Consider the following 23,463-nt stretch of genomic DNA (forward strand, 5'->3'; position numbering starts at 1 on the left):
ACGCCCAGGAGGCGGCGGCGGCGGCAGCGGCGGCGGCGGCCGGGAAGTGAAAGGTCTCAGAAAGTTCAGTGGCCGCGGCTGGTGACCGAGCGAACCAACAAGCCAGCGAACGGGCCAGCATTGGGCGGGAGGCGGCTCGGCTATGCTCCGGGCAGCGCCCGCTCTGCCCGGGCCCCGCCAGCCGCTCCCGCGGCGTGCCCGAGGGACCCGCAGCATCCCGGCGCCCTAGACGGAGAGGAGCCCCAGCGCCCCGAGCGAGCACGCCTGCCTGCGCCCGGCCATGGGCAGCTGCGCCCGCCTCCTGCTCTTCTGGGGCTGCTCGGCCGTGGCCGCAGGTTGGTGGCGACAGCGCCCGCTCCCCCGCTCCCAGATCCCCTCCGCCCTTCTCCTTTCCCGGAGCCCCGGACGGGGGAGAGGAGCCCAGCTGCCCAGCATCAAATGAGTGGCCATGTTCCAGCCCCCGGGGGCTCCTTTCTCCGCGGCTTAGAATAGGAGCGAGTCTTCCTCTTAGAGACAGGCTGCTCCTGGATGAGCCTAAGCTGCCGGCTCTGCAGCCTCGCCTTTCCCTCTCGCTTGGGGCTTTTAAAATTGCCCAGCCACTTGGGGAGGGAACAAAGGAGCCAAGGTCGCCATCCCAGGCACAGCCGGGCCGGCCGTGCAGGAGAGGTAGCCAGCCAGCTGCCTAGGGGGGGATCGGGGGGATAGGCCAGCTCGGTGGCTCTCTCCCTCCGCAGACCTCTAGCGCCGGGCACTTGAGACAGAGCCAGGTGGGGCCCCTCCCTCCCCCGGGGGAGGCAGGGAGCGCCCCTGCAGCTCGAGAGGCGCCCCCTGCGCTGGGGGGATTGCCCAGAGCTTCTTAAGGAAGCCGAGCTGACTGGCAATCCCCAGAGAAATGGTACGCCGAGGCGGCTCTGCGGGAGGTCGGAGGCGGTGTCAGCTCCCTTCGCCCAAGACTGGACAAGCAGGCCGGCGTGGCATCCGATGCCTCTGTTTTCGGTCCCCTCACCCCTGCCCAAGCTGGCCTGGGCCACCTGCGTCCAGCTTGCTGCTCTCTATTCCTAGAGAGCCTCTTTGCAAGTTCTTTCTTGGCCCCGTCCTCCTGGACACCTGGTATCCAAAAAGGTGTCAGGGCAGTTCTGACTGGGTAGAAATGAAAGTGCTGCCCGTTCCAGTCCTGGGCACTTTCTAGCCACATCCCTGCTTCTTGTATGCCTGACTCCTCAGCGAGAATAGGGGGCAGGGAGTTAAGCAGGGCGACGAGTCCTTTCCCCTGCTGTCATTTCCCCAGACTAAAACGCTGGTTTTTACTTTTCTCATGCAGCATCCTGATCAGGAGCTTAGACTCAGGGGAACTTGTTCTAGCACCACCTGCACCCCCACCCCAACCCCAGTGTTGTCGCTCCAATCCATTTCATAATTCAGACACTTGGATTACCTATCAATCAAGCATCTCCCAGGACTCTGTCAGTTGGCTCAAGTGATTTGGTGCTCTTATGCATTGTTAGTCTGGAGGCATTACAATTGTTCTGGATTTTTCCACGGAGTAGTTCATGGTTTAAGATTTTGCTCTAACTTTTTTCTGTTCATAATCCAGTGTGCACTTGCACATGCATACACAACCACAAAATGAACCTTTCCTTTTCTACGGCCATGTTGTGGCAAAGCATGTAAGCAACATGCCACAAGGCAAGTCAGGAATACTTGTACAGGCAGTAGATGATTTTCCCTGAGATGTTGGACAGGTGAGTCATAGCACGCTGTATAGTGATGCACGACTGTCCAAACCCAATTGTAGCCACTGGGGATCAGACTTGGCAAAGAGAGCTCAAGGCTAGTGCCGAATTTAATGAGGCATTTAAAAATGCTTCCAGGGAAGCTCCTTGTTTTTGGTGTAGGGAAGCCTGTAGGAGATTATGGTGGTCATAGTGAATCAAAAGACTTTCAGCCTTAGTGTATGGTGCCCTTTCACTAGTGTGACATAATAATAGAACAGAGATGCTCTCTCTCAGAAACACAAATATTGCATCAGTTAGAATTTAGACTCTGGGATACTTTTCATACTTCAAACTTCATATTTTCTTCTCTTTATAGTAAACGTAATATTTCAAAGGTATAGATCCTTTTGCTTTTACTAGAGTATAATATATCCAGACAGCAAACTCATTTTAAAGGATTATCACACATAGTTAAAAGTTAACATTGTAAACTAATGATTTTCCTTTTAGTTTTCAGTAATTTCCCAACATTAAAGTGTATTGAGCAATTGATTGGTAGAATTGTGTTTCTTTAAGAAGGTATTTTAAGGGGGCAGCTGGGTAGCTCAGTGGATTGAGATCCAGGCCTAGAGTCGGGAGGTCCTAGGTTCAAATCTGGCCTCAGACACTTCCCAGCTGTGTGACCCTGGGCAAGTCACTTGACCCCTATTGCCTATCCTTTACCACTCTTCTGCCTTGGAGCCAATATAAGGTATTGACTATTGGCTCCAAGACGTAAGGTAAGGGTTTAAAAAAAAAAGGTATTTTAATTTAGAGGTAATGCTTAAAGATGATGGTAACATTCTACTGTAAAGCAAACAGGCATTACAGAGACTGAAGGACATGAGAATGGCATGTAAAATGAGATTTTTTTTTGACCATTTGGCAGCTTACCACCTTTTCCCTTAGTTGTGTATTTACTTTAAATTAGAGATGTATTTAAGCCCAAACTATCTCTAACTTTTGCTTTGCATCCTCCTTAAAGGAGATCTCCTTGCCAGTTTCATATTCTAAGCATCTAAGCATCTAAATACTGCCCCTGCTTGAAATTTATCTTTTCATTGGCTACAGTTGTGGAAAAGGTTCCATATTTTCTCTGCATCATTTATTCAGACTTGTTCGGCAGTGCATTGCTCTCACGTATGAGATTGCTGATGGCATCACTATATTTGCGTGACTAAATTACTTTTGTGAAATGGTATCATTTCCCTGGTGATATCTAAGTTACCCAGACTTTGAAGTTGAATAGGAATAGGTCAGATATAAACATGGAAGGGCTTGGATTAAGGCCAACATCTCTCATCCTCCTTCCTTCCTCTTTCTCCGCTTCTCATCTCTCCACTCCCCACCCAGAGATTTTGTTCTCTTGAGCTAAGTTTTACATCTGAACATCAAAACAAAGCACATAGAGGAAATGTAGGGCACTCTGCCAGCTCCCATTGGATGGTATTTTCCTTTGACTCACGTATCAGACCAGTGATGTGGCCCCCTATAAGTTTACTGGGTTAGTAGAGCAGCTTTCTAGATGGGTTGGTTTCAAATAACACGTGCCCTATTCCTCTTCTTAGGACTGAGTGGTGTAACTGGAGTAGGTTCCCACTGTGAAAAAGCATGTAACCCTCGGATGGGAAATTTGGCTCTTGGGAGGAGACTCTGGGCAGATACTACCTGTGGCCGGAACGCCACGGAGCTGTACTGCTCCTACAGCGAGAATGCCGATCTGACTTGTAGGCAGCCCAAGTGCCACAAGTGCAATGCCGCACACCCTCACCTGGCTCACCTGCCCTCCTCCATGGCAGACTCATCCTTCCGGTTTCCTCGCACTTGGTGGCAGTCAGCTGAAGATGCCCACAGGGAGAAGATCCAGCTGGACCTGGAGACTGCATTCTACTTCACCCATCTGATTATGGTGTTTAAGTCACCTAGACCAGCAGTCATGGTTCTAGAGAGATCTCAAGATTTTGGGAAAACTTGGAAACCTTACAAGTATTTTGCCGCCAATTGCTCTGCTACCTTTGGCCTCGAGGATGATGTTGTCGAGAAAGGAGCCATTTGTACTTCCAGATACTCCAGTCCCTTTCCCTGTACCCAAGGAGAGGTAAGAACATTCAATTAATTCTACCTTTTAAATAAAGTTTAAAAAAAAAAAAAGAAGGTTATTAGCACGCACACACACATCACGAGTGTCACTATATTTAAAGTCTGGGTGCATTTAAAATCAAGGGATGTTAATGGCACAGATCAAGTCAGTGTTTCTTTTTCCCAATTAGCCTCCACATTTCCCCCCAAGACGATCATTGTCAATGTAGATGGCCCATTAGACTAGATTTTTTCCGTCAGAGAAAGGGATTTAAAGCATTTTATTTTTTAAAAAAATTAAAAACACCAGCTCCCGATCTAAATGTTTCTTTTAAGACAGTGGTTACTAATTATTACATCAACAGAATGACCTAGTGTGTTTCTAAAAAGGGGCATGAATTTACTGAGACACTGTGTTCTTGGATCCTTTGCAAGCATCTTCCCTAAGCTGGTAACATAAATAGGAAGTAAATAAAAACAAAGCTAACAAGGGGGGAAGGACTCATGTTTGTTAAAAGAATAACATTGGATGACAATGAAGTCTTACTGTTAAGATTGCAAGACTGTTGCAAATAAGGGATAGAACAGAACAGATAAAGCCTACTCTTCAGTTTAAAAAATATTTGAATTTTGAGAAGCTTCTTTTAAGGCACAAACTTTCTCTTCTGGCATATACCTTAATTTCAACTCAATAACATGGACCTAGTCTTGTCCAGAAATTCCTTGGAAGAAACATAATACGATGGAAAGAAGGTTATATCTGGAGTCAGAGGGCCTAGATTCATATCTGGGCTCTGTTACCACCCTGGAACTCAATCAGCATCCATTCAGTTAGTAATGGACTCGATTTCTGTATGGCTTCCCCCCGAACCCTCTTTATTCCTCAGTTCCCTGGTCTGTTTTAGCTTGAAAAGTGAGTAAGAATCAGTCTGTTTCATTCAGTGAGATGTCCCAGGGAAACATTTCAAACCCATCAGTGATATGGGAGACCCCTTTAAAAAAGTGTTCTACAAAAGAAACCAAGAAAAGAAAATGGAAATAGATTATCAAGATGATCAGTGGCGACATACTTCAACATGATAGATATTGAAATTTTGATTCTCTAAAAGAAAAAAAAGGGAGGGACAAGAATCATTCTAGCTGGGCCATAAGAAGTTAATTTGCATTAGTAGTTCATTTTTAGTGTTCAGTCAAGTTTAGTGTTCAGTCAAGAGATATCAAGGATCCATGATATTTTGGAGATATATATACTCCTTCCACTGACACCAATTAGTAAATTGTCTTCCAGAATTGCCGTGGTGAAAAAGGACTTCATCATGTGGCCAACCTGGTGATGAACCTTTCAGAATTTTGCAATCTTGGTCCTCAGGCAGCAGACAGATAGTCCATTACCAAGTCTGAATTGGAAGCCTCTCCAGTTTGGTAGGACCTGCCTCAGCTTGAGCTCTGCAGGCATTGTCTTCAGGAATGCAAGGTCACCTCCATGCCAGCAGGAGGCATTAGATCAATCAGCCTATACTACTTTAAGCCAAAGGAGACTTATTTTAACCAATGTTAACACTTGATTGCAGCCACATGAGCATAATTTTGATTGAAACTAATACCTTACAGGATACAGTTTGATTTTTTTTCTGTTGCAATAGGATGGACTAAATTTCAGTTGCAAACACTAAGTACTCTCTAAGACATTACTTCCATCCATATACAAAACCATCATCAAAGTTTCTGTCCCAAGGCACAACCCAAAACAACATAGACAAGCATCACAGGAATTGTCCCCGGCATTCATTGCTTACTTGCATCCTGTTTCTGGCTTTGTAAAGTTGGGTTGTGCTAGCAAATAGATTTGTAGTAGAGCGCTATAACATTGTCTTTCTTTGCTTACCTGAGTGTATAAAGTGAGTAAGATTTTAAGTCTTGCTTTATAGAGGGAAAAGCAAACTTTAGTCATTAATATTATATTATGTCAATAACTTATAAGCAGATATCGTAAACATACAGACCAAATCTGCAGACACAAAAGTGCCAAGGGATAGTGAATATGAAGGGAGACCAAATTATAAATCAAAAAAGATCTTAATAGGATAGAACATTGGGCCAAATTAAAATGCTATGTTAAAATGCTAAAATTCTTAGGTATAGACGGACCCTTCTTTAGTGCAATGGAAAACTTGTATCTCAATCCAAAATTTAGCATTATTTGGAGTGGATAAAGACAAGACACATTCCCCAGAAGTATAGAAACAAAGCAACAATGTCCTCTCCCCATTGTCATTTGCCATAGTTTCGGAAGTGATGGCGATATATATGAAGAAATTATAGACAAAGTCATCAACAGTGAGGCGATAAAAGGATCCTGATTTGTCAAGTACATTTTGAGAACCTCAGAGAAAAAAATAAAGAATTAATTGAGTTAGCTATCATTGTGATTTTTTATCCTGCTTCTGATGCTTACTACCTGTGTGACCCTATAAGTCATTTCACCCACGTGGGATTTAGTGTTTTTTACCAGTCAGGTGAGGGAGCTGGAGTAGTTGCCCTCTGAGGACCCTTCCATCTCTGGATCCATGACGCTATAATCTTAAAAGGCTGGCTGGAGTCAGATTGTAGAGACCCTTGAACAAGTACTTGGATCAGAAGTGGAAACTGTTTGGTAGGGAATGGGGAGTCAATGATGATTTTTGAGTAGAGGAGGGACATGAACAGAGTAGTATATTAGGAAAGTTATTTAAGTAGCAATAGTAATTGGAGAAGTTTAGATTCAGGAAGATAGATAAAAGGCTGTTCTAATAGCCCAGGTGAGGAGAGATGAGAACAAGAACTAGAGTGGTGATAGTGGGGAATGAGAGGCAAAGGATGGATACAAGAACTATTGTGGAATAACTGGCAACTAATTACATGAGATAGAAGGGAAAGAGATGTTGTGACATTCCTCTCTCTTGATTCTCCCATCTGGTTGACCCACTCCTCAGGCTCCTTTACTGACTCTTCCTCCACATCACAGCCCCTAATATTTTCCAAGGTTCTATTCTGAGCCCTTTTCTCTTCTCCCTCTACCCTTTCCCTTGGTAACCTCATCAGTTTCCATGAATTTAGCTATCATCTGTACAGTTTACTCACAGGTATAGGTAATAGATAGATAGTTGGAGAGAGAGAGAGAGAGAGAGAGAGAGAGAGAGAGAGAGAGAGAGAGAGAGAGAGAGATAAGTAGGTAGGTAGGTAGGTAGGTAAGTAGGTAGGTAGGTAGATAGACAGACTGACCTCCAACTCTTCCATGAGCTCCAATCCCACAACTCCACTTGACAATTGGATGTTTTGAACCTGATATTCCAGAGATATGATAAACTCAAAATGTTTAAAACTAAACTTCTTATATTTCTGCCAAAACCCTCTTTTTTTCCAAGGTTGTCTATTTCTTTTTTTTAAGCCCTCACCTTCCATCTTAGAATCAATACTGTGTATTGGTTCCAAGGCAGAAGAGTGGTAAGGGCTAGGCAATGAGGGTTAAGTGACTTACCCATAGTCACACAGCTAGGAAGTGTCTGAGGCCATATTTGAACCCAGGACCTCCCATCTCTGGGTCTGGCTCTCAACCCACTAAGGCACCTAGTTGCCTCCTTGCTTATTTCTTTTGGAGTCCATTCCCAAGGTTCAAAATCTTGTCGTTTTCCTCTGCTCCTTCTTCTTCATCCCACGAATCCAATCACTTGCTAAATCCTACCTTTACAATATCTCTTGCCTCTGGCCTTTTCTCTCTACCCAGACTGATGCCATGTTATTTCAAGTCCTCATTATCTCTTGCTTCAATAATTGCAAACACCTTCTAACAGATCTCCCTGCCTCAAGTCTCTCACTACCCCAGTCCATCCTCCAGACTACTGTCATCTTCCTTAAGTGAGATCTGACCATTTGATTCTCCTACTCAATCAACTTTGATGGCCTCCCATTGCCTCAAGGATCGAAACATCCACTCCTCTGTTTAGCCTTAGACAGCCTGTCCCCAACCTCTCTGTCCAGTCCTATTGAGCATTTCCTCCTCCTCCCTCACTCTAGTCCAAGCAGGCTGGCCTTCTCTCTCTTCCACACATCCTATCCAACATCTCTCATCTCTGATCCTTGGAACCGGCCATCCCCTTGGGCTTGAAATGTGCTGCCTTTATATCCACACCTCATACAGTTTCCCTTTTACTCTAAGACACCATCTTCCACATAAAACCTACCTCTCAACAGCTGTGCTCTCCCATCTAAAGCACGTTGTCTTGAAGTACTTTGTACATATTTCTATTTCTCTCTTTTATTTTTATGTTGTATATATTTCTCTCCATATCTGTTTTCTCCTCCACTGGAATGTAAGTTCCTTATGAGTAGAGATCCTTTCATTCTTCATAGTTGCATCCCCAGTGCATAGTACAGTACATAGCACAGAGCGGGTGCTCTTGGTAAATGTCTGCGGCTTGATTGATTTGATTGTTCTAGATTTGTTATTTGTCATATTGTGATTGTTTTAGATTTATTATTTGGCATATTGTGACGAGGAGGATGGACAGAAATAGAGAAATTATGAGCTGTGCCAGATTTTGGAGATAAAATGGTGAATATAAAGCATAGAAAGTACAAAATAGATTGTGAAGTTGGAGAGAAAAAAAAAAGATGTGACCTCAGGCTTAAAAAAGCACGTGTATGATGAGGAAACTGTAACACTTTGCTCAGTGGCGGTCCGCAGTGATAATGCAAAACTCACATCCAGATGTGAATTATGAGACATGATTCCAGTTTGATAGCTTTTTCTCCTCTTTCGTTAAGAAGCGTCATTAACTGCTCAAGCTTCAGAATACATTTTGTCTAAGTTTTAAGTAAATGACATATTTCCAAAAAGATTTATCTAGTCCAGCCCTCTATTGTTAGAACATCTCATTATTTAAGACAAATGAAGTGTTAAGCAAACTATTAAATATCTCCAAGGAAAGAGGTTTTTTTAAACCTCAATAGATTTTTAGTTGGCCAGTATTCTTAAGAGAAGAACATCTGTCAGCAGTATGTCCAAAGAGCTTCATTTGAGATGATTTAAATTTTTTTTCTGGGCCAAATTATCTAAATTGAAAAAATAAAAATATTAAGCCACAGTAACCCTGTTTAATGAAGTGAATGATTTTGTCCTTGTGTTGAAAATTAGATCCTGTTATCTTTCATCACCTGCTGCAATTAGCCAGACTACTTCTTAGTTATATTGAAAGGTCATTTGTTATTGCAATCTCTTACATAAGAGAAATCACTATAATCTTCTTCACTTGTTTACTCAAGGTTTAAAAGTTTTGTTTTGTTTTGTTTTTTAAGGGAGGAAAAATGGAGTCATCTGAAAATGACTCATCTCCCTCCCCACACATCCATAGCATTTTTAAGGGCCTATAAGAGTTATTTTACTTACATTCTTGACTTTTTTTTTGCATTGGATTAGAAATTGGGAGATCAGATATTAATCTCAGTAATGTCAATCACTTCTTTCTGATGGTTTAGAGCAGATAACGTAACCACACTCGTTGACTCAGTTTCCCCACTTATAAAATGGTGATTTCAACTACTTGCTCCATAAGATTAACTGCCAAGTGGTTGTGAAATATTATACATCGCTCTATTGGCCCTGACACATTTATCTGCTTCTCCAAATTATGTTATTATCATCATAACAATACTAATGATGACATTGTACCTAATTTCAATAGCCTGGCAAAAATCAGACTTTCAGTGCCATTTAGAAAAACCACAACCCTCTATAATAAGACTAAACCTTAAGATTTTAATTCTTTTCTAATTCTCCATTTGATAATTCTATTTGTATTAAGAATGATCATTAGTGTATCTATGGTCTGTGAGATTATTCTGGGGGCTCTGCTGGAATGATCTCAGTTTTCCATATAGCAGTAAAGCATTTGCAATACTAAGTATCAGTTCCAAGGCAGAAGAGTGGTAAGAGCTGGGCAATAGGGGTTAAGTGGCTTGCCCAGGGTGACCCACCTAGATATCCAGGGTGTCTCTCACTGAACCTTCTAGTGGCCCCCAGTAAAATATTTTAAAAGGGCTTAATGAACAGATAAAAGTAAAGTTCTTAAACTTTTCATTCTGTCACTCGTGGTTCACTTTTTTGATTTTATCCTTTCCAAATGATATTTGACAAGAGATCCAGCTAAATGCTTTTGATAGCGTTTGATAATATTCATCGCCAACTTATGGTTACTTTCTGCTCCCTGGCATGCTCATGACTGTTCTTTGGGGTCCTCCTTTTATCTGCCTGACTGCTCCTTCATAGTCTCCTTTGCTGATTCCTTGTTCATGTCTGACTGCTCCTTCATAGTCTCCTTTGCTGATTCCTTGTTCATGTCTGACTGCTCGCCACTAGAGTTACCAAAAGCTCAGGACCCAGACCCTCTTCTCTTTTCTCACTATACTATCTCTCCACTCTCTTGGATCCATTTATTATTTCTATGCAGATTATTTTTTGCCAGATTATGTATTTAGCCATCATTGCCCTTTTGCTTCTCAACTCCAATCCCCTATCACTCATTCCTCCTATATGTCTTGAACTGGGCGTCCCATTGGCATTCCAAACTCAATGTGTTGAACATGGAACTCCCTACCTTTCTACCAAACCCTCCCCCCTCTTCCAAACTTCTACATTGCTTGTCATGGGCATCACCATAAACCTTGGCATACTCTTCAGCTCCTCCTCGCTCTCACTGACCTCACATAGACAACCAGTTGTTCAGTCTTAGCCTTTCTTTCTTTACATTCTTGCAAATGTCTTCTTCCCTTTACGGGAAGTTCAGTCACTCCTCAGCTCTCACCTGGGTGATTACAATAGCCTATTAATTGGTCTCTTTTCCTCAAAGCTCTCTCATCCTCCCCTCAGTTGCCAAAATGATTTTCCTAAACTGCAGTTCTGACCATACTCCCCTCCTCACTCATTAAGCTGTGGTGGCTCCCTGGTACCTGCAGTATCAAATAGAGAGTCTTTAGTTTGGCTTTAGAACCCTTTCCATTCTCCCTCCTTTTTAGTGGTATTTTCACATGGTATTTACCTTTATCTACTCTAGTACCCAGCCTGCTTGCTGTTCCTCACATAGAAAACACCATATCTCTCACTTTCGGACCTTTTCGCTGGTACAGAATTCACCATGCTTACTCCTCACTTCTGCTTCTTAGTCCTCCTGGCTCCCTTCAGAACTTAGTTCAAATCCTCCCTTCTTCTGGAAGCTTTTCCTAGCCAGACTCCACCTGCTGGGCTCTGCCCCTCAGCTGCCTTCTGTCTCCTTGATGTAGGTTGTTATATACATATGTTATATACATGAGTTATATACATATGTCATATATATGTAGACCTATGTCTATATATTTTAAATATATTTTATTATTATATATTACATTAAATATTTATTTTTATAGTTTTATTTATATGTTTAATTTATATATACTTGAATGTAGATTTATATATAGAGATATATTTATTTTTATATATACATATATTTAAAAACTCTTATCTTCCATCTTAGAATCAATACTGTGAATTTGTTCCAAGGCCATATATTATACATAATATTATATATAATATAATACAAATATAAATTTATATATATTTTTTTCAAACCCTCACCTTCTATCTTAGAATCAATACTGTGTATTGGTTCAAGGCAGAAGAGTGGTAAAGGGTAGGTAATGGGGGTTAAGTGACTTACCCAGGGTCACACAGCTGGGAAGCGTCTGAGGCCAGATTTGAACCTAGGACCTCCCATCTCTAAGCTTGGCTCTCGATCCACTGAGCCACCCAGTGTAAGGGGGAAAAGAGGGTTTTGATTGAATATATTTTATAAGGTTAGTTTGCCAGGGAATTGAATAATTATCAATCCCCAATTAAAGAATAACCTCATGTCAAAATGACTTTTATGGAAGTTTATTTTCAAAATATAGGAGAGAGTAGAAGTAGAGAGATGAGAAGAGGGTAGAATAAGAGAGTCGTATTCAAGTCTTGGCAGTCAGTAAATTCTGATTTGTTATTCACTCTAGCACATGAAGGTTACAGACCTCCCAACTTGTGAGTTAAATGGAGATGTTTTTACCTTTGGTGATTAAATCTAAAGATGGGCAGGGTAGTTTTAATCTCATTATCACACCAGCTGCCCCCATATACCAAGTTATTTGTGGATTATCTGCCTCCTGCCCCTTAGAACACAAACTACTTGAGGACAGAGGGTTTTTTTTAAACATTTATTAATATTCATTTTTAACATGGTTACATGATTCATGCTCCTACTTTCCCCTTCGCCCCCCACACTCCCCCCACCCATGGCCGATGCACATTTCCACTAGTTTTGTCATGTGTCCTTGATCAAGACCTATTTCCAAATTGTTGGTAGTTGCCTTGGTGTGGTAGTTTCGAGTCCACACCCTCAATCATGTCCACCCCGACCCATGTGTTCAAGCAGTTGTTTTTCTTATATGTTTCCTCTCCTGCAGTCCTTCCTCTGAATGTAGGCAGCATCTTTACCATAAATCCCTCAGAATTGTCCTGGGTCATTGTATTGCTGCTGGTACAGAGGTCCATTACATTCAATTTTACCATAGTATATCAGTCTCTGTGTACAATGTTCTTCTGGCTCTGCTCCTTTCACTCTGCATCAGTTCCTGGAGGTCTCTCCAGTTCGCCTGGAACTCCTCCAGTTTATTATTCCTTTTAGCACAATAGTATTCCATCACCCGCATATACCACAGTTTGTTCAGCCATTCCCCAATTGAAGGACATTCCTTCCTTTTCCAATTTGTTGCCACCACAAAAAGCACAGCTATAAATATTTTCGTACAAGTCTGTTTATCTATGATCTCTTTGGGGTACAAACCCAGCAATGGTATGGCTGGATCAAAGGGCAGGCATTCTTTTATAGCCCTTTGAGCATGATTCCAAATTGCCAGCCAGAATGGCTGGATCAGTTCACAGCTCCACCAGCAATGCATTAATGTCCCAATTTTGCCACATCCCCTCCAACATTCATTATTCTCCGACAGAGGGGTTTTTTGTTTGTTTGTTTATTTGTTTGTTTGTTTGGCTTCTGTGTATCCCCAGGCTTAGGTCAGTGCCTGGCAAGCAATAAATATACCAAAAGTGAATTCCATGGATGAGACATTACATAGACATGATTTGTCTAACTTGGGATCTATGAACTTCTTTTTCTTCTTGTTACCTTTGAAATCCTCTCTGTCTTATCTATCTAAAAACATTGTGGGGGGCAGCTGGGTAGCTCAGTGGACTGAGGGCCAGACCTAGAGATGTGAGGTCCTAGGTTCAAATCTGACCTCAGACACTTCCTAGCCGTGTGACCCTGGGCAAGTCACTTGACCCCCATTGCCTACCCTTACCACTCTTCTGCCCTGGAGCCAATACACAGTATTGACTCCAAGACAGAAGGTAAGGGTTTTAAAAAAAATAATAATAAAAAAAAATAAAAAACATTCTGAAAAAGGATCCATTGGCTTCCCCAGACTGCCCAAAGGATTTATGACACAAATAGCTTAAGAATCCCTATTCTAAGATTAAAGATAAGGGATTGTTAATATTTATAATATAAACCATGAATTCAAGTTGTTATCCTTGTGTACACAATATATACACACATCTATGCACAAACATGTGTGCATATACACACTCAAATATACAAACAAATATATAAACTCACATTTATGGTCTATAACCATGTTGGTGAACCTCTGGCACATGTGGCAGAGGGGAGCTGTTCTCCTCCCTATCTCTACACACCCCTGAGAACATTTCTCCTATGCCCTGCTCTTCTGCCCAGCAGCCCAATGGGAGTGCTTCCTCTCTCCCCTGTCTGGGGTAAGGGGGTGGCTCACATATAGGTGAAGGTTGCAGTCTGGGTACTCCATCTCTAAAAGGTTTGCCATCACTGGTCTATAGCATATACCTATAATCTGTATATGCATGTATATATGGTAGCTCTCTATACATATACATGTATAGAGGTGGCTTATTTCTTCATGTCAGTGAAAGATTATATTTCACAGAGAAAATAAAACCTTTGATATTCTAGACCTATATTTTAAGTCCTGTAAATTGGGAGCTATGAGGGAGAGGGACTATGAAAATCATCTTTATATATTTTATACAAAGAAAATTAGAATAAAGTATTGTTAGAATAACATAAAGAATATATAGCATAAAATAGGATAAAAAGGGGTACTTAGAAATTAAGAGGAAATATATCCAAATCTACTTCCAATATATTAAAGAAGCCCCCTTGTTTTCTGGTTATTATTTACTCGGGGCTTTTACCAAAAAAAAAAAACACACAAACACACAAACAACTGAAGACCCTCATGATTTGATGGCCTCTTTAGTTTGCAAAAAGCTGGTCACACATGCAAGATCCAGGAATACTCATTGTCATGAAGCCAGTGAATGAAATATCACCAACTTGCAAAGATTAGTTCTATCATGAAGTAGTTGTATGTTGTTGAAGTTTCAAGTTCTTCTTTTCAGATATAGTGATGCAAATGGGTATATTCCAGAAAACAAGATGAAGCTCCTAAATCTGAAGACCACTGGTATACTAATATGTCGCTATTCCAATAAATCCTGGATTGAGTGGAGGGAGCTGCTGTCTTTACATATGATATTAGAGGACTTTCCAGTGTGTGTTAGTGAGGATTTCTAGGTTCTAATCAATAGGTGTGTAAGGGAAGAGAAGGGGCCCCTACAAAAGTAATGGGAAGGAAGGGGCAGCTGGGTAGCTCAGTGGATTGAGAGCCAGGCCTAGAGACGGGAGGTCCTAGGTTCAAATCCGGCCTCAGACACTTCCCAGCTGTGTGACCCTGGGCAAGTCACTTGACCCCCATTGCCTACCCTTACCAATCTTCCACCTATAAGTCAATACACAGAAGTTAAGGGTTTAAAATAAAATTAAAAAAAAACAAAAAAAAAAAAAAAAAGTAATGGGAAGGAAAACCAGAAGAAAAAAAAACTAGGTAGATCAATTCACAAATTCCTCATGTTTTTCAATGATCTCCCTTTTTTAAAAAAAAATTATTATTTGCTTCTTATTAAGATTTTCTCCTCTAATTCTCATTCTCGTTTTTTAAAAAAACTTTACCTTTCACCTTAGAATTGATAATAAGCATTAGTTCCAAAGTAGAAGAGCAGTAAAGGCTAGCTAGACAATGGGGGTTAGGTGATTTGTCCGGAGTCTAGGAACTGTCTGAGGTCAGATTTGAACCTATGTCTTCCTGTCGCCAAGCTTGGTTCTTAATCCACCCAGCTGCTCCCCCTTTCCTTCACAATTTTTTAATCATTGTTCTTGAAATACATCTGAGATATCCCTCCCCCTCCCCTACTAAGTCTACTGGTACCAAGGCTGCATGGTGTACTATTTATATTTACTAAGGCAGATATAAAGATATATAATCTTTAGACCTCGCTCATGAATAGCAGGAATATAAATAGTTCCCAATCTCTGATGACTCACATTCTGATAAAGTTAACAAGTATCCAACATGGACTTCTGAGCAAGCAAGAAGGAGGCTAGTTGTTATAAAACAAAATACAAAATGAAAAATATGAAAATATCTGTGTAAACAGAGGTCTAGTGCCAGGAACCATAAGAAAGTTTTATTTACTATTATATCTTTACAGACTTTTAGAGTCTAACAAGACCTCTCTAGTCCTTTCTAAATCTGTGTCTGATGTGATCAGGCTGTGGTTTTGTGAAGGAAATGCTTTGTAAACAAAAGTGCCGAGGATGAGCCGATATTGTTATTAAGCAGCACTGGGTGTCTTGGTCATAACTTATTAAATAAGATAACATGTGTAATTGGTATTTTTGATATGCTACTACTGAGCTGTTAATTCCTAGCTTTTGCTAATAAATATCAATGTTACCTGGAAGATCATCTAGTGATGCTGTCTTTTCGTATCCCTTCGAAATAGAAGGAATATAAAATAAAATCAGTTCGGCAGAGACTGCAAAGATCTTTATTGTTAAGATACTCCCTACATTTTCTAGTTAACCTGATTTTTGTTGCATCTTTTGACATGGATTTTGCATAATCCAGAACTCTTTGCCTTCAGGATGGGAAACTATCAAAATGGAGGGGTTGTTTATACTTTTTCACAGTTACCAGGAATCATTAAGGAAAAAGGGATGCAGGTCACATAGAGAAGTCTATTCATTGTTCTTCAGTGTCCTCTAATAGATTTGAGCCTTTAATTTGAATGCTGCCTAGAAGAAGAAAAAAAAAATTTTAACCCTTATTTTCCTCCTTAGAATCAATACTGTGCTTTGATTCCAAGGCATTAGAGCAGTAAGTGACAGGCGACGGAGGTTAAGTGACTGGCCCAAGGTCATCCAGCTAGAAAGGGCTGAGGCTTATTCAAATTAGAGATCACTGGTAATAGCTCAACTGGCCATCAGTCATTAAGTTATGAGAATTCTGTCCTCGTGACTCTTATTTAATTCCTGGATTGGGCTCTTGTGCCTCCACACCCATCTGCCAAAGAAATATCATAAGGGTTATGTGTCCGAAGTACCATGGTTTCTAGTGTTAACACCACTGAGTCTTTTATTCAGGTCTCAGGGTTTACTCATGCTTGGTAGTCTTTTATTAACATGCTCAGACTACAGATCTCCTTGAAGGGGATAAGGCATAGTTCTGGCCTTTTTAATTCTTGTTCACACCAACCCTCTCTTGAGTAATTTACTCTTAAAGTCTTTTCCTTGGTTCGAATGAATCCTAGCATGGAAGCAATCCTCAGAGAAATGCTTCTCCCCACAGCAGCTTAGTCATTGTGGAAGTTTACTGTCCCTGTTCCTATGACACTGGACCTTGGCTGTCAAAGAACTAACCTGCACGGCCCCAGCCTCAGCTCCCAGCTCCCTAATTCTGATCTCCCTTAACCCTACCCCCTACAATGCCCCCTCTAGATCTGCCCTTCCATTCCCTGTGCCCTGTGGAGGTCTCCAAAATTAGGAAACTAATTTTCCTCCTAAGCCTTCCTCTTTATCATTTATTCTTGGCATTTATGGAGATCTGATTCTTGATGAAATTACCTGCCCTCATCGCCCTTTCTAGTACAGGTGACATTGTCACTCATACCCCACTGACTTGTTGGTTTTGACTCTTCACTGCTACTTCCACACTTTCTCTTCACTGGTATCACTTACCAACCTTTCCTTCTTTGAGGCTCCTTCAACCCAAATTCATCGCTCTTATCGAGATTTTGACAGCTGTTACCTACCAGCTTCCAGACATTTTTCTTTTTTTTTCATTGGTTGCCCCCAAAGCCTGGAATGCTTTCCCTCCTCATCTCCTGCCCTCTCCAGCTTCCTTCAAGTCTAAGCTAAAATCTCACCTACCCAAAGTCTTTAGTCGTCCTTACTCCTACTGCCTTTCCTCGGAAATTATCTCCAGCTTATTCTGCCTATCTGTCTGGTTTGTACATCGTTATCTGCATGCTGCCTCCCTCATTAGGCTATGAGCTGTGAGCTCCTTGTCTTTTTGACTTTTCTTTCTATCCCCAACCCTTAGCACAGTGCTTGGAAAATAGTAGGTACTTAATAAATGCTTTTTAACTAACTCTCTCATTAGAACACACAAAAATCATGAAGTGGCTGGAATGTAATTGTTACATGGAATGTGCTGGCCCAACCAGCAGGACATGCCATATCTTCAGTCCTCACTCTGCCTGCTACACAATATGCTATGAATCCAGGTAGACTGGACCCAGGAAGATTGTTGGTTGGGCCAGATTTTGTTTTGTTTATGAGATCAGTATGGCCATGAGTGCCATCTTGTTTTGCCTCCGTGCCACAACAGGAAATGGTGTGTTGGAAACGAAGAAAAAAAAAAGATTTCCTTGTCACAAACAGAGCTCTTTGTCTTGACTTTGACTTGTAGTAGAGAACCTTGACTTTCTAATGTAAACAGTCATATCTATCTGGGTCTGGTGGCTCCCAAGAATGGCCAGGAGCATCATCCCTAATCCATTCCCTTCTTCCATTCTCACTGATCATTGGATTACCAGAGTTTGGATTAGTCTATCCCTTTGCAGGACAACCTCAGAAGGTCTCTCTCCCTCCTACTAAACTGGACATAGACTGGCTACAAAGACTCTATTTCACCACATTGCCTCTCTAATATTAGCAAACTCTCTCTCTCTCTCTCTCTCTCTCTCTCTCTCTCTCTCTCTCTCTCTCTCTCTCTGTATATATATAATACACATATACACATATGCATATATATGTATACATGCGTATACTATATACAGTATAAAGTGCAAAAACAGGCTTTTGCATCTTTGGGATCCATATTAGTCCCTGGGTTAAAATCTTTGAGATTTTCTGTTATGTTCCCCCATCATTCCATATTCATCTCTTGTTCCTCACCAGAGCTCAAATGATTCCCTCCTGAGGGAATGTGGATGCTCCCCTGAGAAATCTCTTAGATCGTTTACAGGGTGATCTCCATCCTCAAGTCAGTGCTATCTTTCCATTTAATAGATGCCTCAGTCCATCTTCAGTTTAGCCATGTCTCTCTGGGACTGGCCATCATATTCTCTTCAGTGTGAGGCTAATAATTAATTTGTAAACAGTCTCTTCATTTTTTTTATCCCTTCAAGGTTGCGGGAATGTACCACTACTTCATATAGTTCATATAACTAAGACAAAGTCTTGCCTTTCCCCTTACATGCTTTAGGGTGTACTTCATGTCTCCAGAAGTATTTACAGTAGCACATAAAACACTCTAATCATCCAATGGTTAAAGGTATCTCTAAAAAGCTTTTGTTTACCCAACTACACAGTCATGGGTCTACTAGAACCCAAATTGTAATCCCAACTTAGTTGTGCAATAACTGTTACCTAATTGCACATCACAGCAGTGACCCACCATGCTATGTTTATTTATTATGTCATATTTATAAAGGAATCATGAAATAACTATTGTCCTGTTCAAGAACAAAGGTCCTAGTAGGAAATAACAAACCAGGAGCTAGACCATGAGGTATATGGTTGCCAATTGTCCATCACTGAAGGACTAGGTAGTTCTAGGTCTTTCTAGCTGAAGATACTGTTATGCGGATCCATCAGTTTATCCTGTGGGAAGATGCTATGAATTCTATTTCCCTCCATTAAAAAAAATCTGCTTTTCTGGAGTAGCAAAGGTATTGACAGAAATGAGTCAAAACACAAGGGATAATTAGGGACCAGGGAGATGGGAGGTCCTGGGTTCAAATTTGACCTCAAGACACTTCCTACCTGTGTCACCCTGGGCAAGTCCCTTAACCCCAATAGCCTAGCCTTACTGCTCTCCTGTCTTGGAACCAATATTTAGTATTGATTCTAAGAGAGAAGAAGGTAAGGGGTTAAAAAAAAAAAAGAAAAGAAATGAGTCAACTCTATCTAGGCATGAGTAGTGTGCTGTGCCATGTCCTGAGGGCAGCTAAGGGGCCACCTAGGCTGACAGTCATACAGTAGTGCAGAAAGGCTCACAAGACTTACTTACCACTTTGAGGAATCTGTAATTTCATTGGTTTGCACACTCTGTTTTCAATGAAGATTTACAACCCTTTCTTCTATATTGTCTCATTCAATGCAGTTCTTCATTGTGTCTCTCCATAAACTCTCTGCAAAAGAGCTACTCAACATGTTGGACTTGGCTGGTTTGAAACCACCTGGGGGGCATCTTTATTTATTTAATTGTTTAATTAATTAATTTAGAATATTTTCCCATGGTTACTCGATTCATGTTCTTTCCCTCCCTGGGGGACACCTTTGATACAAAAATGCTTAGACAGTCCATCTTAGAACATGAACATGTGTTTCATCTTTGCTGTTTAACTGAACCATCTCTTTCACAAGTTCTTGCTATCTTTTGTGCCACTTTTCCCAGGCAAGACATTATTGGTAATATGGTAGAGTTAACTTGAAGCCCATCATTACATCTTTCCATTGTCTTTAATTTCCTTGTAATTTTTAAAATTTTTATTTTTTTAGAAAATTTTTCCATGGTTACATGATTCATTTTTTTCCTTTCCCCTTCACCCCTTCTTCACCTCCCCCCACCCAAAGCCGACCCGCATGTCCACTGGTTTTAACATGTGTCATCAATCAAGACCTATTTCCATATTATTGATAGTTACGCTAGAGTGGTCGTTTCGAGTCTAAATCCCAAATCATGTCTGCCTCAACCCATGTGTTCAAGCAGTTGTTTTTCTTCTGTGTTTCCACTCCTGCAGTCCTTCCTCTGAATGTGGATAGCATCTTTCTCATAGGTCCCTCAGAATTGTCCTGGATCCTTGCATTGCTGCTAGTACAGAAGTCCATCATGTTCGATTTTACCACAGTGTATCAGTCTCTGTGTATAATGTTCTTCTGGCTCTGCTCCTTTCACTCTGCATCAATTCCTGGAGGGCTTTCCAGTTCACATAATTTCCTTGTAATTTTGATTCTGTGCAAGCCCATGATCCATGCAACTTTACTTCCTGACCATCTTCCAGCAGCCTTCCTTGTGGCTTTGACCAGAGGTTATGACCTGGAGTACTTAGAACGTTCATCTCTGGAATCCTCATCCTGAGGCCCTACCGTCCTTATTGGTGATTGACTGATGAATGCCTCTTGTGGCCCACTATATCCAGGGGTCGCCATCATGTCTCAGTTTACTCTCTCGCCTTCTTCTCCCCAGCTACCTTCTGCCACCCTCTACCCCTCTTTCCCAGTCTAGAACCATAATCAAATTAGGAACTGTTTTTGTTACTGGAATTTCTCCATTCACTATCTTTGTGGCATTCCAAACCAGAGTGCCTTTCCTGCTACCACTTCCCTTTGTGTATTGTCTCTCCTATTAGACTGTTAACTCCTCGAGGGCATGAACTCTCCTATATTTTCTATTTGTATTGCCAGTACTGAGCACAGTACTTGGCACATAGCAGGTGTTTAATGAATGCATTTTCATGTATTCATTCATTGGAAGAATAGTGGATCTGCTACATCTCTCTCATGCCTTTTGTTGCCAAATTTCCTAGATATCTACACCCAGTGCCTTCACTTCTTCACCAGCCCGACACTATCCAGCCTCTGGGAATCTAGCTTTTGCCCCACTTGTATGAGAAAATTGTTCTTTTAAATATCTCTATTGACCTTTTTCAGTCCTCATCCTGCTTGGGCACTGCAGCAATTGATATTATTGACCACCTTCTCCTGTTAGATATCTTTTTGTCCCATAGCTTCAGAGTCACCATAATCTTCAGGTTCTCCTCCTGAGTCTAATTAGTCCTTCTATGTTTATTTTTTTAACTTTTCTCTTTTGCTGGCTTCTTCAGAAGAAAAACATAAGAGTGTCTGGAAGTAGGGCAGATAAGTGGCTCTATGAATAGAGAGCCAGGCCTGGAGACAGGAGGTTCTGGATTCAAATTTGGCTTCAGATACTTCCTATCGTGTGACCCTGAACAATTGTATCCCTTCCTGCTCTTCTGCCTCAAAACTGATACTTAATATTGATTCTAAGACAGAAGGAAAGGGTTTTAAAAACCCCAGAATACAGAAGGGGATAAAATGATCCTGGAAAGGCTTTTTTAGAATAGTAAAGACCTCAGCATGGTTAAAGGCAGATAGTAAGAAGCAGTAGAGAGAGAAAGATTAAGATTCAAGAGAGAAAGTGAATTACTAATTAAGGTAGGAAGAAATGAGACCAAGGACATGGGTTTAAAAAAATTAGCTTTATTTAGAGGTTGCCATGCTTCCTCTGTAGATCCAGTGGGGAAAAGGAAGGAGATGATGCTACTGAAAAGTTTTAAGGACTGGAGGAGGGAGACAAAAGGAATTCAAGTCTGATAAAGTGGAAGGTGAATACATCTGCCCAAAGTCTTGGGGATTGATAAAAGGGAGTGGCTGGATGCTTGTTGGATAGGGGGAAAGTGGTTTGGAATAGTGACTGTGTGTGGGAATGAGATAAGAACTTCATAAGAATTCAGTGCTGAAGTCTCCTGTGTAGGACTTGAATTTATCCCCCCCCCCTTTTTTTTTAACTCTTACCTTCTGCCTCAGAATCAATACTAAATGTCAGCTCCAAGGCAGAAGAACAATAAGGAGTAGGCAATTAGGGTTAGGTGACTTGTCCAGGGTCACACAGCTAGGAAGTGCTGAGCCTAATTTAACCTTACTAAATATTTTTTTAAACCCTTAACTTCTGTGTATTGGCTCCTAGGTGGAAGAGTGGTAAGGGTGGGCAATGGGGGTCAAGTGACTTGCCCAGGGTCACACAGCTGGGAAGTGTCTGAGGCCGGATTTGAACCTAGGACCTCCTGTCTGTAGGCCTGACTCTCAATCCACTGAGCTACCTAGCTCCCCCCCCCTTATTAAATATTATCTTATTTTCCACCCCTCATCTGTCAAAATAATTTTTTGTGCTGATTCAGTCATCCAGGTTGTTAGTTGTCCCTCCTGGTATCGTGACATCCAAGAGGAAAGACAGTAGCAACTGCGAGTGCCCGGTTCTGTTGTCTGCCTTGATCACCACCTCTCTCCCATTCTCTCCTTTTTCTCCTCTGATACTGCACTACCATTTCTTCATTTATTCCCTGGACTATAATAAAAGCTTGATGCTTGGTCTCCCTCCCCAGCTCTCTCCCCACTCCAGATAAATCATCCTCCACTCAGCTGTCAAATTCATCTTCCTAAAGCACATTTGGCCATGTCCCCATCCTTTTCAGTAAAGTCCAGTAGCTGCCTTGGTAGGTCCAAGATCAAATATTCACTCTTCTCTTTGGCTTTTGAAGACCTCTCCAACCTGGCCCCTTCTGCCTTCCTGAGTCTTCTCGCCCTTCTCACACTCACTCTCCTTCGTGACCCAGTGACACTGGTCTCTCTGCTGTGCCTTGTATTGGCTACTCCAGAGGCCTCTGGGCTCTGTCTCCTGACTTCCTTGGCTTCCTTTAAGTTCCCACTAAAACCTAAAGGTAAGACCTCTCTCCAGTTTATCCTGTCTCAATCTGGGTGTAGTTGTCTGCAGGGTCCCATTAGACTGGGAGCTCCTTGAAAGCAGGGTCTGGCTTTTGCCTCTTTTTGCATCCCCAGGGCTTAGAGTTCCTGCCACATAGTCAGCCTTTAATAAATGCTTTAAAAAAAAAACCAACCTTACCTTCTATATAGGATCAGTATTCATTTGTATCAGTTCCAAGGCAGAAAAGGGCTAGGTAATTGGGCTTAAGTGTCTTACCTAAGGTCACGTAGCTAAGAAGTATCAGGGGTTGATTTGAACCCAGGACCTCCCCTCTCCAGGCCTGGCTCTCTATTCACTGAGCCTCTAGCTGCACCTGATAAATAATTTTTGATTTAACTTGCAGAAGAAGAAACTATGGGGTTGGCTGCTAATTTGTATGTATGCCCCGAGAAAAACTTATTAGTCAAGCAACTTCAATTAGCATGTGTGGCTGAGAGAATGGTGGTACTGTGGACAGATTCAATTCAATTTAATAAAATAAATTCAGGATTTTATTAAGTCCCTGCTGAGGATACGAAGATAAAAACAATCCAATCCTTACCCTCAAAGCGCTTATCTTGGACTGGAGGCCATAACACAT

General features: G+C 41.6%; 1 protein-coding gene across 4 annotated transcripts in view; it reads left to right on the plus strand.

Annotated features, from left to right (window-relative positions):
• The first annotated feature begins 256 nt into the window (after positions 1 to 256).
• The window catches only part of NTN4 (netrin 4), a 158,995-nt gene continuing 135,788 nt past the window's right edge, over positions 257 to 23,463 (plus strand). For all 4 annotated transcript variants that reach the window (XM_044678128.1, XM_044678129.1, XM_044678130.1 and 1 more), the window contains exons 1-2: positions 257 to 335; positions 3,323 to 3,852. In XM_044678128.1, coding sequence (XP_044534063.1) covers positions 281 to 335; positions 3,323 to 3,852 — 585 coding nt within the window. In that variant the 5' untranslated portion in view covers positions 257 to 280. The remainder of the gene's footprint in view (positions 336 to 3,322; positions 3,853 to 23,463) is intronic.

This window comes from Gracilinanus agilis, chromosome 5 (genome assembly GCF_016433145.1).
Source record: "Gracilinanus agilis isolate LMUSP501 chromosome 5, AgileGrace, whole genome shotgun sequence".
In the NCBI taxonomy this organism is placed as follows: domain Eukaryota; kingdom Metazoa; phylum Chordata; class Mammalia; order Didelphimorphia; family Didelphidae; genus Gracilinanus; species Gracilinanus agilis.